This window comes from Gadus chalcogrammus, chromosome 6 (assembly GCF_026213295.1).
Source record: "Gadus chalcogrammus isolate NIFS_2021 chromosome 6, NIFS_Gcha_1.0, whole genome shotgun sequence".
Taxonomy (NCBI): Eukaryota; Metazoa; Chordata; class Actinopteri; order Gadiformes; family Gadidae; genus Gadus; species Gadus chalcogrammus.
Genome location: NC_079417.1, coordinates 14,571,628 through 14,583,864, shown reverse-complemented (window position 1 = coordinate 14,583,864; position 12,237 = coordinate 14,571,628). Strand labels below are relative to the sequence as shown.

The window sequence follows — 12,237 nt, the reverse complement described above, 5'->3', positions numbered from 1 at the left end:
GGATCTATCTAATAGCTTTTAGTCACGGTACAGTGGTCCGGACAGTTGATCAAGCCCATCAACTATTTTTTTTTTTTTTTTCTTGGATTAACGAAGATGTGTATTCCTCGGCATCTAATGCTCTCTCTCCCATTGACGTCTGTCATGGCGCGCTGGGTCGACTGAAGGCCAGTGGAGCAGTCGGCAGGAGACGCCTGAAACCTGCAGTGATGAGGGAAAGGGTGTAAAGGGGGCTGGGTGCCGTTGTGGGAGAGGAGATGGAGGGATCCAGACGTACGGGATGGGGGCAGGTGGGGGGGGGGGGGGGGGTAGAGTGGATGCAATGGGTGGGGTAAGGACGGACGAGAACAAGGTGGAGCCTTAGCTAATTGTCATGAGGGAGGGAGAGAGGAGAGACCAGCAGTATGATAGGAATGGAGAGGGGGGAGAAAAGAGGGGGCTGAATGAGAGTGGACGAGTTGAAAGGAAATGGTTCGTGGTACAGCTAGCGTATGGACATTCACATCGCAAGCAGCAATGCAGGGCCTGAACGGAGGGAGGGAGGTGCCCAGGGAGGGGAGGGGGGGAGCCGCTGTGGTGAGGAGACAACCACAACATCCTGACAAGAGCCCGGCCATCTCCTGGCTAGCCTGTGCTGTGCGTGCCGTGTTGCGCACAACACACCAGGAAGAAGAAGCAAAAGGGGGTGGAAGCACGCGAAGGGAAGCTACGGGTCATTCTCTCCGGTGAGTCGTCTCACTGATATGAATAATTCTCCGCTCCCCGCTCCGCCTCTGAGTCGCTCCAGCCTCTGTGGGATTGACGGCAACAAGGACAAACAGAATGAGGGCTGAATAAAAAACTAACGCCAGCCGCAGCAGGCCTAGTTTGCCGCTAAAGCTCCGCCTCCTCGTCTCTCTCTCTCTCAGTACCCCTCTATCTCTCTCTCTCTCTCTCCCTCCAGAAAGTGATTCAAAACAATGGCTCGCCCTCTCTCTCTCTCTCTCTAAACCTCATCCCGTGTCACTAGGCTTAGGGGCTAAGTGTGGTTACCATGGTTACGGGCCCAACAACCTACCTTAGGTTCCTTCTTCTCGGCCAGAAGATTGGAATGCAGGAGAGAGAGCGAGATGAGGAGTGAGAGAGAGGAGAGAGAGAGAGAGACTGATGAGAGGAGCGAGAGAGCAGACAGGCAGACCAGACAGACAGACAGACAGGACAGGACAGGACAGACAGACAGAAGAGATAGAGAGTGTGTCAGCCCTGGTACCTGCGTGAGCAGCATGCATCAACTGGGTTGCACATGGCGGATCCCTCTGTCTTCATAAGCTGTCCCATTACACTGCACATCGGCTTGCTCTATTCCCCATCAACCCACTCGGCTGGGGAGACACGCACTGGCTGCTATACCCAAACCCATATGCCAGGTACTGCCAGCTAGCTCACAAAAAACATATGGAGCAGATTGGGCAATGATTGGTCTTTTTGATCTCGTACCTTTCCATAGCGGGTCGGTGCTGACTGCAGGGCTGTGAACATCAAGGCTTTGTCTGCATTTTATTCTGTTCTGAAACGGAGGGGAGAGAAAAAGTGTTTTATCTCAAGTGACTGCCTGCAAAGTAGGCGAGCTGAAGTTAGGCTAGTATCTTGGTACGGGGCAGGTTGTTCTTGTTACTATTGCCCACACAAGAATGTGCATGGTGTTATTTTGGTTTTTATGGTGCTGTCTCTCTGGTTGACGGAGCAATGAGAGCACGCTCCCTCGTTGCTAACCTCCACAATCAAAGGCAGTTTGCCTACAAACAGGTGTGCAGAAGGAGAGGGGGGGAAAGGGCGAGAGACAGCAGGAAGAGGAATGACATTGTGGAGGTTGAAAAACCTCCCAGCACCTCTCACCTCTGGGACTGTGTGTGTGTGATGTGTGCTGTGTAGTTGTGTGTGTGTTGTGTGTGTGTGTTGCTTGTGGTGTGTGTGTGTGTGTGTGTGTGTGTGTTGTGTGTATGTGTTGGGTGTGTGTGTTTGTGTGTGTGTGTGTGGTTGATGCAGGGTGGATGTAGTTTAACAGAGGGTGTGTGTTCAGGGTTCAAAGAGCAGCCCTCAGAGGCGCATCAACACCTCACTGGACCGAACAAGAAGGATAGGCCTGCACGCCATCTGCATTGGCTCCCCATCCGCTGCCAAGGCAACCCCTCAACCATCCCCCTCCTCCCCCTTTTTGCCTCCCTTCATTCTATCCTAACCCCCCCCCCCTCCCTCCCCCACACGTTTCATCGCTAGGCACAGCCGATGAGTCCTGCGCCTCAGACAGGTGAGATGGCTCATAATATATTCATGAGGTGGGATTTCACTTCCTGCTGCCTCGTGGCCCCTCCCCCATCCCCGACACCGCACTCAGTTTGTCCTTCCCGGTTAAAGGCAGCGTCCTCACTGCTGTCCCTCAGGTTAATCTGCCTGTGCTCTCCAGCCAGGCCCCCGCATGTATGTGCGTGCGCGTGTGTGTGTGTGTGTGTTTGCTTTGTTGGTGTGGGTGTGGGTGTACGTGCTTGTGTTTGTGTGCTTTAGGGATTTTAGTGGTAACTACCTTCTCTCCCAGTGAGTGATGGGAAGACAGGACCCTGTCACCAAGGGGGGCATGCTGAGATAGAGAGCTTCTAACGCTCTAACAACACACACACCCACAATCACCACACACACACAACCACACACACACACACAACACCACCCAACCCTCCCCATCTCCCTGGTCTCGGAGACCGGCAGCGAAGGAGGGGGGGAAGGAGGTCTAGTAAGGGTGAGAGCGTCGGCTCTGAACTGTGAAATGGAAAAGAAGGGCCCCACCCTCCTGACGGTTTGTCACATACACGGGAGGGGGAATATTCGTTAGGTACCGACTCCAGCATCAGGCCCGGGATCATTAGTCAAAACAAGGGTATGCCTTTCACTCTGTATGCGACATTATGGCAGGACTGAATGAATGAGGGATGCATATTCGCAGCCAGTACAGGTTGTCGCCGGATTGAAGGCACATGAGCACGTGGGTTCTGCTCAATGTCTGGATTGTGAAATCCAAATTGAATGCAAGGTGCACAGTATACTAATGCATTTGTATGTGCACTTTCTTTTTTCTCGAAAGGAAGGTTTGTTTCTTCTGAATTGGAAGAAGAAATCATGTAGCCTTGGACTATGTAGGCTAACCCCCTCTACACACCCACACACACACACACACCACACACACACACACACCCACACACACACACAAACAACAACTATAGTCACAAATCAGAATTTGCCCCGATGAGACGGTCGAGACCCCCTCCCCAGTTTGTATGTGGTGGGAGGATCAGGCTTGTTTCATAAATATATGTACATATTTGTTATTCTATATCCAGGGATAAAGCCACGGTGAAGGAGGTTAGTCATGCTTGCAAAAGCAACGAGATAAGAGGGAGAGAGAGAGAGAGCGAGAGAGGCAGCCTAGTGGAGAGAATGGAGATCGGTGAAAGGAGGAGAGCGGGACGAGAGCCGAGTGCGCCTTACTTTCTGATGTTAAGTTGGGCATTATCTGCTGTTAAGTGTATTGCTTTTAGGGATTGCTTCGCATGTGTACCCAGAGGATCTGTTTATAATTAGCATACCTGCTAAATGCACTTGTTATCATCCCAAGAACACACACTCCTTTGTCCGCTGGTACTTGCGTCGGTCTTCCACTGTCCCAGGGGTTTTCAGATTGACTTTTTAAAGTTAAACATGCAAAAAAATTGACCAACCGAGGAAAGCTATTTCCATGTTGGTGAAGGCAGCTGAATTGGAAGATGATAAGGTTAAAGAAGAAAATGCAGAGTTTCTGCCCTAAATAAATCTATGGGTACGGAAGTGGAGCCTAAGAGGCCCTATGGTATCAACCTAGTGGGAACCCAGGCAGAGGTAAAGCAGCCTAATTAGATGACCTGATTACTGTATGGGCTGAAGAAAGCACTGAATGGATGATCCGTCCGCAGAGAGCCCTTAAAAGAAAAAGAAATTAGCTAAGGGGAAAAAATACATTGTTCAACATAAACAGAGATAACATTTCCCTTTGCTTTAATTGGAAACAAAGTTGGGGGGGAAAATGGCAAACAATACAGTGGCAAGTGCATATATTGTAGCCTGCAGGCAGCCCCGCACAGGGAAGGATGCAAAACACTGCCAGGAGGGGTTCACGGTGCACACGCACGCACGCACACGTGCGCACACGCACTGCCACATTGTCAATTTCCCATCACTCTTCCTCCCCCTGCCTTAGCTATCTGTTATATGTGAAGTAAACATTAAGGCCATCAGTCTGCCGTGCGCACGGTCGCGGTCGCCTCCATTTGTCCATGTCCAGTCAGCTGCAGAGAGACCGTGATGGAATCGTGACAGATTGTCTGTGTTTTGGAGCGTGTTGTTTCCATCGGCCATCCATTTCTCTTCTTTCTTTCGCTTGCCATGCATCATCACTTTGCTCCGTCCATCTTTCTCCTGCTACTCCTCCTTTCTGCCTCATCATTTACCTGAGAGGTCGGACGGACGGACGGACGGACGGACGTCTCACCTGCTGAAAGCAGAAGCTCTGGAGACCCCTCTGTAACAGAAAACAAACAACATAATTCTTTCTTTTTTTTACTTCCTCTCCCTCCCTTCCTCCCTCCCTCCCTCTATCCCGCCCTGCGTCCCTTTCGTATTATTATGTCCCCTCCCCTACCTCTGTCTTCGAGTCTTTTGTGCGGCAAGGCAAACTTGTCCAATCAGCAAATACGGCCAAAATAATTGGAGGTGGCCTCAGTGCTAGCACGCGTCGGCCGTATATAGAGGCAGAGAGAGGAGGGAGCACTTAATATTCCACACAGCTCATCCCTCCCCTGTTCCCTGTGATATCTGACCCCTTTTGTCTCCTGCTTGGCTTGACGTTGATTTTGGAGGGCATTGTTAGCCCGAGTTCTCTGATTGGAAGAGGTTGTCAGTGAGGGGGGCTGTGGTTGGTAGGTTAAGGGGGGACTGATTTGCATAAAGGCTTAGCCCAGATTTGGAGCCACTCGAAAAGATCTGAGGAGAAGGGCCCGAGGGCCACAAGGTAATCATCCATGGCCTGTCACACCACTGTCATCTGTGCGTGCGTGCGCGTGTGTGTGTTTGTGTGTGTGTGTGTGTGTGTGTGCTTGTGCACATGAGCGTGCACATTTATGTGAGTGTGTGTGTGTGTGTCAGAGAGAACAGTGAGATAGGGTGTGAAAATGTGCGTGTATATGTGTGTGTGCACTGTTTCCTTGTGTTTACTGTGTTCTTTGTGTTGCGTTTGCATCATTCCTGCGCACCTCCTCTCTCTCGCTCTCTTTCACGCTCTCTTTCCCGCACCCTCCCTCTCTTTATCTATGCTTTCCTGTGTTTCCCCAGGAAGAAGTGTCCGTGCCAAGCGGATGGTAGAGACTGCCAACCCTAACGAATATGAGTATATGGAAGGCAGCATTCCTTCAGAGTGGGACGGTATGTTCTGCTCCCAACACTGCTGTTCAAAGCCGGCCTGTCTGGAATCGCATGTGAACGTGCAGCAGAAACATAATTCAAATAGCAATAGCAAGTACAGTGTTGTTACACTCACGGGTGACCTATTACTACAGTGACACCCCAAACGGAATATATAAAACAAAGCCATTGATCCTTCTCAAATACATTTGCTAGTTAAGAATTGATTAAGCATATTTATACTGTTAGATGAATGGCTGAGGGAACGGTTTTGTTTGTAAATCGACGATTATCCTTAAAAATCAGCAGGAAAAGGGCGTTGGCGGAGGTATTTTAATTTTTTTCCTACAAAGTGTTCCTTCGCCCCAGACCGGCTTTATCCACCTTAACCCCCTCATCCTGTCAGGCCCCATCTCTCATGCATTTTCATCAGGATGCAAATAAGAAAAGGATAAAAGGGCCTAGAGTCCCTGAGCTAGCTTCAGGAAGAGTATAAACTCTCTCCTCTCTCTCTCTCTCTCCTCTCTCTCTCTCTCTCTCTCTCTCTCTCTCCTCTCTCTCTCTCTCTCTCTCTCTCTCTCTCTCTCTCTCTCTCTCTCTCTCTCTCTCTCTCCTCTCTCTCTCTCTCCTCTCTCTCTCTCTCTCTCTCTCTCTCTCTCTCTCTCTCTCTCTCTCTCTCTCTCTCTCTCTCTCTCTCTCTCTCTCTCTCTCTCTCTTTCCCCCGTTTCTGGCTCCCTTTAACCTGATCTGCGCCATGTAGCCAGCTCAGCCAAAAAAAGAGAGCTACTTTATGGAAACAAAAGAGTATGACAGAGTGAGCTCTACTAGGAGAAACGAAAGCAGGAGACGATGTAGGGTGAAGGAAGCAGGGCAGAGGTATTGAGGGGTAGTGACAGGAAGGGGGTGTAGTTTATCAATTCAAAAGCTACCATTTATTTTTACCCCAAATCTGTGTGAACTTCAGGATGCTACCTCCACCGCCGTACAACAGCACGGCGTAGTTAGTGCAGCATGTGCTTGTTCTCCTCTGACACTCTCTCCCTCTCCCCCTCCCAGCTTGGATCCGAGGCAGACGGAAGGAGCCCCCCTCCATCGAGGTGTGTTCCTCTGCAGTGTACCTGCTGTGACGGTGCTTGGGCTTTAGGGGAAAAAGCAGTAATAAGAGGAAGGAACGAAGGGGGGGGGGGGAAGGCGAGAAAAGGAAAGACTTTGATTTGATTTCTCTTGGCTCCTGCCAGCCAAGCCCAAGAACTTCTTTGCAAGACAGGTGTTAAAATAAACTGCGGTGATTGTGGGTCTTGAGAGCACAGGCAGCCTCTGAACCCCAGGCCCGGCTCACTAAACCTGTCCTACTTTCCCATGTACCGGCATAGGCACGCCACTCTGCTACAGCCTTTGTTTCTGCAAGGTTACTGAATAGAAATGGCAGCTTTCCCTTCAAAATATGAGAATGTTTTTTATTGTCTGGCCGCTGAAATGCGGAACTATGGGAAATCCCTCAGAGGCCAAATACCTAGGCTGCTCTGTCTGTCTCTCTCTCTCTCTGTCCTCTCCTGCCACTGGCCAATGCCATCCCTTCACGCCATTGCCAGAACATTCTATTCTAATTTTCTGCCTCTTGTCTGCCCAATAGCAACCATCGACAGCTGGACAGCGTTCATGTGGCCAAGATTGGACTCCCAGCACATTACCCCTACCCCCTTGTCGCGCTCCCTCTTTTCCCGGTCCAAGCCGACATAAATTGATTGGATTAAATCCTGTCATTAACAGGCTGGAAAAGCAGCTCAGTATGTTTGTCTCCATTCCCAAAGCAGCGCTTTTTGGCCACGGCTCTCCCCTCTCTTTTCCAGTCTTTTAGCACTGCCAACACACAACAGCATTATGCCCAATCCTCTCTTCCTTTTTGGCCCTTTGTGCCAGGGAGAGGCTAATATCACTCGACTAGCGGTAGCTCTGGTCACAAGTCTGCTATGCTAGCCTTTTAAAGGACTGATTTTTTTCATGTTGTTCTTCTCCGTAAGTTAAAACAGGTGATACCATTCCAGTTGTTGTCGTTTTGTAATGTATACGTTCAAGAATTTGCCAATTTTTTGACAGTAATTGAGGTAAACCCTTATTCATCTTTTCCTCACTTGGCACATTGGCGCTCCCTCTGGTCAGCAGACATGACTGTTCGGTCTGTATAACTGCAACGCTTACTTTCCAAACGCCAGTCCATCTGTCCATTGCAGTACAATAATTCTCTGATTTTGTGAAAGCTGCTCATTATGTTTTCCTCTGAAATATCGGCAGGCAACTTTCTCTTGTAGTAGGACAGACAGTATTTGCTACCATAGTAACTGTCTTCCTGATTGTAAAATGTATCACTGTGCAGCAAAATTGTTTTTGGCAATTGTAACATCCGGTAGTTGTCTCATGGATGTGGATTGGGTTCATGCTCAGGCCAATTATAGCACAAAGTGTAAATATTTATCCACAGATTTCAATGTCCTGTATCAGACTTTTAGCAGTTTAACATAGTAGCTCAGTCCGTCTCCATGTCACTCTGCCACTTACCATATATTTATTTTGTTCTATTGGTTGCAGAAAAGGGAAGCATTGTGTGAAGGCCTGTCGGCTTTGAGTAGATCCCTCCTTGTTTGTGTGTCTATAAGTTTGGTATATGACTGGAGTGAGGTTGAAAGAATTTGACATTCATGTATCTGTGTCTTTAATCTGAATTCAGTAAATTAACTTATTTTCTGTGAATAAAGAGCATTTTACAAACCTGATTACAATATGAGTGAAGCTCATAACTAAAGCACCCTTTCCTTCTCTTGTTCTTCTGTTCTCTAGGAGCTGCTGAAAAACGAGCGCTACAGAGTTGAGATCAAACAGAAAGCCAGAGATGCAGATGAGCGGGACCTGCTACTGCAGAGTCAAGCATATGAAGAAGGGCTGCTGGCCACTCCCTCCCAGACCGCAGTCAAAGGTCACGCTTCCTCCACCAGCTTCGGCAGGCCGGAGATCAGCGAGGAGCCAACCAGCGACGCAAACACCTTCCAGCCTGGCTCCTGGACGCCCAATGCCAAGAAATAAAGACTGAAACCTATACTGCGGTTATTTCTTTGAAAGGCATACATATTACTCTTATTTGTCAGAGGAAAGCCTGATTGGTGAACTGGTTGAATCATAACAAAAATAATTGCAACCAAATCACTGCATGTTTTATGTGCCCCTACCAAAAGAACAAAACCAGTTATTAATTTTATAACCAGTGATTTCACTCAGCATCAGAACTGTTGAAAGAGGCAAATACTTGGACATGGACCACAATCAGTTTGTTTTATAGACCTCAGTACTAGAACTTCCTTAGGTTTGATCGAAGGAAAGGCTGTTTCTGTGACACTGCTGATGTTGGTTGTATGTAGATAATGGTTTTGTGTATTTTGACAGTCAGATCCAATTGACAATAGCTTTATCTTACTTCAATAAATATATTTTTGCGCAGTTAGTGTTAGTTATTTTACACCAAATAAGTCAAATTAATACAATTCCAAAAATAAATCATTGTTCATTTATCAAGAACATTACCATAAATGTGCTGCTTGATGCTTCTGAAGTTCAAATAGTTGGTTAATGGATCACTCTAAAATGAACTTTCTTGGATAAAGCAAGAATATTAAAGACATCACTTGTCATCACTACATCATAACTTGTGATGGGCAATTTCTATTAAATACTCAATTCTATCCATGTCACTGTCACAGGGCAGGGTAGATTTAGAAATAGCTACACACACTCAAACCTGGTGGTAAAACAGTAAATGAAAATATATATATATAGATAAATTAACTGAATATTATCTTATTACAGCTCCAGTGGTCATTGAATGAATTTCTTAAAGAGAAAATTACTTCACTTGATTACAAATCGGAATGAAAGATCTGATGAAAAAAAAGGGTGATGGAATAGATAAAATAATCAGTCTTGCTCAGTGGTGGGGGGTTTTCATGGCTTGCACCAGTAGCATAACTTCAGGGCTCCTTAATTAACTTCACAACAAGGTGCTTGAGACACCACGTTTTACAATGAAAGACACTTGGATGTTATTGTAATCCACTTCTATATTTAAATGCCCAGAGATAACTATAACCCACCAGCACTTTATTAAAATCACTTGGTAATAATACTTTCAATTTGGAAGAAAATGACATTTCCAGTCGAGTTTCTATGCAATCAAATCAACAAAATCAATGGTAAAAAGGGAATGCAAGGTGATGCAACAGCTGCAATGTAAAGTGAATCTCTGCACGGAAACAAATTATACAGATGACCACTGTGCTCCTGCTACCAAGAGTCCCATAGGGAGGAGGAGGCGCCACGTCCCTGCAGTATTGTCTGTCAGCCCTGGGGCCCTGTGGGCATTTTTCCTCTTCTTCTCCCACAAAAGCTGCCTTGTGGGCCTGCAATGGTAGTGGGGCTGGAAGACTTGGGAGGGAAATACAGCCGTGGGCCAGGCCATTTAGCTCCCTCCTATTGCTTATCCCTCCGTGCCCTTCTCAGAGGCTCAGTCTTTCTTGGCCCTCTTGGCCTTTGCAATATTCTCCTGACGTTTCTGCTTTTTCTTCTGCTCTTTGTCCCGGGCTTCAATCATCTTGGCCAGTTTCCACGACAACAGCGCACTGGCAATGAAGAGGGGTGTGAGAGCCAGTATGACCGTCGTGAGGAAACCGTAGGGGTCTTTGGCAGCCCACTCCACCACGTACTCCGCCCAGCCTCGCACGTCGATCATGGTCAACAGTTTTCAGCACCTGTCAGTGGCGGATACAAGCGGTTATCATTAATTAATCTAGGGAAAAATATATTACACACAACTCCTATCGGAGGCGGTCTCGGACAAGGAACACCAGAACGCGTAATATTTTAAAGAGATGCAGAAGGTGAGCTCTTCTCAAAGATACGAGAAGGAGAACGCTGTGGGTCCAGGAAATGATAGCCGATATGAGACCAACCAATGGAATATATCCTAGCAATTAAAATACGTCTGACTAAAATTGTGTCAAATTTGAAGCTACTTAAAATGTATAAAGCTACTACTACTTGAAGGATTCTCTTCTCCAAAAGCATTTGACTTGCGAAAAGAGTTTGCTAACTTAGCTAGCTAATCTAGCCGTCAGAATCGGCCTACACTAATCTATGAACAAAAGGAGTTTAGGACCAAGTCAAACCACCCCATATGATGCAAGCCTATGGGAAATGTGTTGTAGTTTTCGTCAGCGGCGTTATATACATACAATGTTGAGGAAAGCACTCACCTATTGAAATAACAGATCTTTAAATTGGAGCTCGTATATAGCCACTCTCTCTCCGCCCGTAACCAGGAACTGTGGTCACACAGTGTCAACTCGTGATTGGATATGACGCGCCCTTTAAAAACATGGGAGTTGTAGTTCTCTGTTGGCCTCAAAATAATGGATGAAAGGATACACTCTGGAAATAGCCCTTCAAAAGTAATGAAACACCACTCCTCTTTTAAATAAATGACCTTTGTTTGATATTCTTTGATTTTATTAAATTATATTTGTATGCTGCTATGCTAGGCTAATATTTAGAGCCTTAATACGCCTTTTAGGCTAGTGCAATAATACAATAGTAATAGCATAATAACAATAAAATACATTTGTTGTAATAAATATGCATGTTTTGGAAATGTCAAATGTAGGAATTCTTACTAAACATATATATTGTGTGTGTAAAAAGTATAACGAGAAAGCTCTTTATATGACAGGGGATTCTAATTATGTGTCGAACCCCAGTGTCAGAAGAATATATTGAAGGATATGATAGGATGATGCATCTACCAAAAAACATTAAAAAAAAAAACACAGCTCTTCTCCTCTAATATACGATTGAGCTGAGAAAGATGACTACCATAACAAAAGAGGACCTGCTTGCTGTGAGCTTCCTGTGGGCAAGTATTGAAACTAAATCAGGTTAAGACACATCTGTTTTGTCCATAAGGCATGGATCACTTTCAGAACAGTTCAAAGGCCAGCCTTTTATTCCTAGGGCCAGGAGAGGGGCAGCTGGAAACACAGACAACTCCCTCTCTCTCTCTCTCCCTCTCTCAAACGGCACCAGACATAGCTCAAACCGAGACATTCAATAATTTAAAGCCATTTTATTTTTTGCATCCAAACAAGCCTTTGCAAGTCTCCAGCTTGGTGTCTGAAGATTTCAAGAAAAATGCAGCTGCAGCCCAGCCCCAGACTTTATTCCCCCTAGAAGCAAATAGTAGACCACCACAGCTACGATAAAACGTATATGGTATACATTATCAGGGAGGAGGCTCGTAAATGTGGCTTCGCTCGCCAGCTTTGTTGGTAACAGGCTTCACTAGACTATGAGAGCAAGTCATCACAGTTGGACGTCAAACCGATAGTTTGGCCCGACCTCAAAGAATCCTGGCTGTTTTATTTTTTTGGCTATTTCCGGATTAGGGGCTGCAGAGTCAATTACGGCCTACTAATTCTGTATGCTATGTATGCCTATGTCTAGTGAACCCCCAATGCTAAACATGTTCATATGTTACACTTGATCCCGCAATATTTCTTCTCTGACAGCTGAGGGGCCTTGACCGAGGCCTTGAAAACAACCCGCGGAGATGTCGTTCAAGAAAGGAGAGGCTGCTAGCACTGGCTCAGAAAGAAAATATTCAACTCCTTTGCCCCCTTTGCGCCTGTGGGAAACTGTGAGCCCGCCCATGGATTAGTCCCCGCCTTTAAACTCAAACAA

At 46.6% G+C, this 12,237-nt stretch overlaps 2 protein-coding genes across 2 annotated transcripts; one reads left to right on the top strand and one right to left on the bottom strand.

The window, feature by feature from the left end:
• Positions 1 to 2,265: 2,265 nt before the first annotated feature.
• LOC130384331 (NADH dehydrogenase [ubiquinone] 1 alpha subcomplex assembly factor 2-like) lies at positions 2,266 to 9,299 on the top strand. Its single transcript, XM_056592453.1, has 6 exons — positions 2,266 to 2,287; positions 2,395 to 2,457; positions 2,542 to 2,571; positions 5,392 to 5,481; positions 6,517 to 6,557; positions 8,296 to 9,299. Exons 1-6 carry the CDS (start codon positions 2,266 to 2,268, stop codon positions 8,536 to 8,538), a joined length of 489 nt encoding a protein of 162 aa, XP_056448428.1. The 3' UTR covers positions 8,539 to 9,299.
• smim15 (small integral membrane protein 15) lies at positions 7,715 to 10,861 on the bottom strand. Its single transcript, XM_056593010.1, has 2 exons — positions 10,758 to 10,861; positions 7,715 to 10,253 (listed from the first exon to the last, which is right to left on the bottom strand). The coding sequence occupies exon 2, from the start codon at positions 10,232 to 10,234 to the stop codon at positions 10,010 to 10,012; it is 225 nt and encodes a 74-aa protein (XP_056448985.1). The 5' UTR covers positions 10,235 to 10,253; positions 10,758 to 10,861; the 3' UTR covers positions 7,715 to 10,009.
• Positions 10,862 to 12,237: the final 1,376 nt, after the last annotated feature.

Coding starts and splice junctions, on each gene's coding strand:
- LOC130384331 (XM_056592453.1), top strand. CDS start 2,266: ATGAGTCCTGCGCCTCAGACAG. Junction 2,572..5,391: donor GGTAACTACCTTCTCTCCCA/GTGAGTGATGGG, acceptor GTGTTTCCCCAG/GAAGAAGTGTCCGTGCCAAG. Junction 6,558..8,295: donor AGGAGCCCCCCTCCATCGAG/GTGTGTTCCTCT, acceptor TCTGTTCTCTAG/GAGCTGCTGAAAAACGAGCG.
- smim15 (XM_056593010.1), bottom strand. CDS start 10,234: ATGATCGACGTGCGAGGCTGGGCGGAGTACGTGGTGGAGTGGGCTGCC.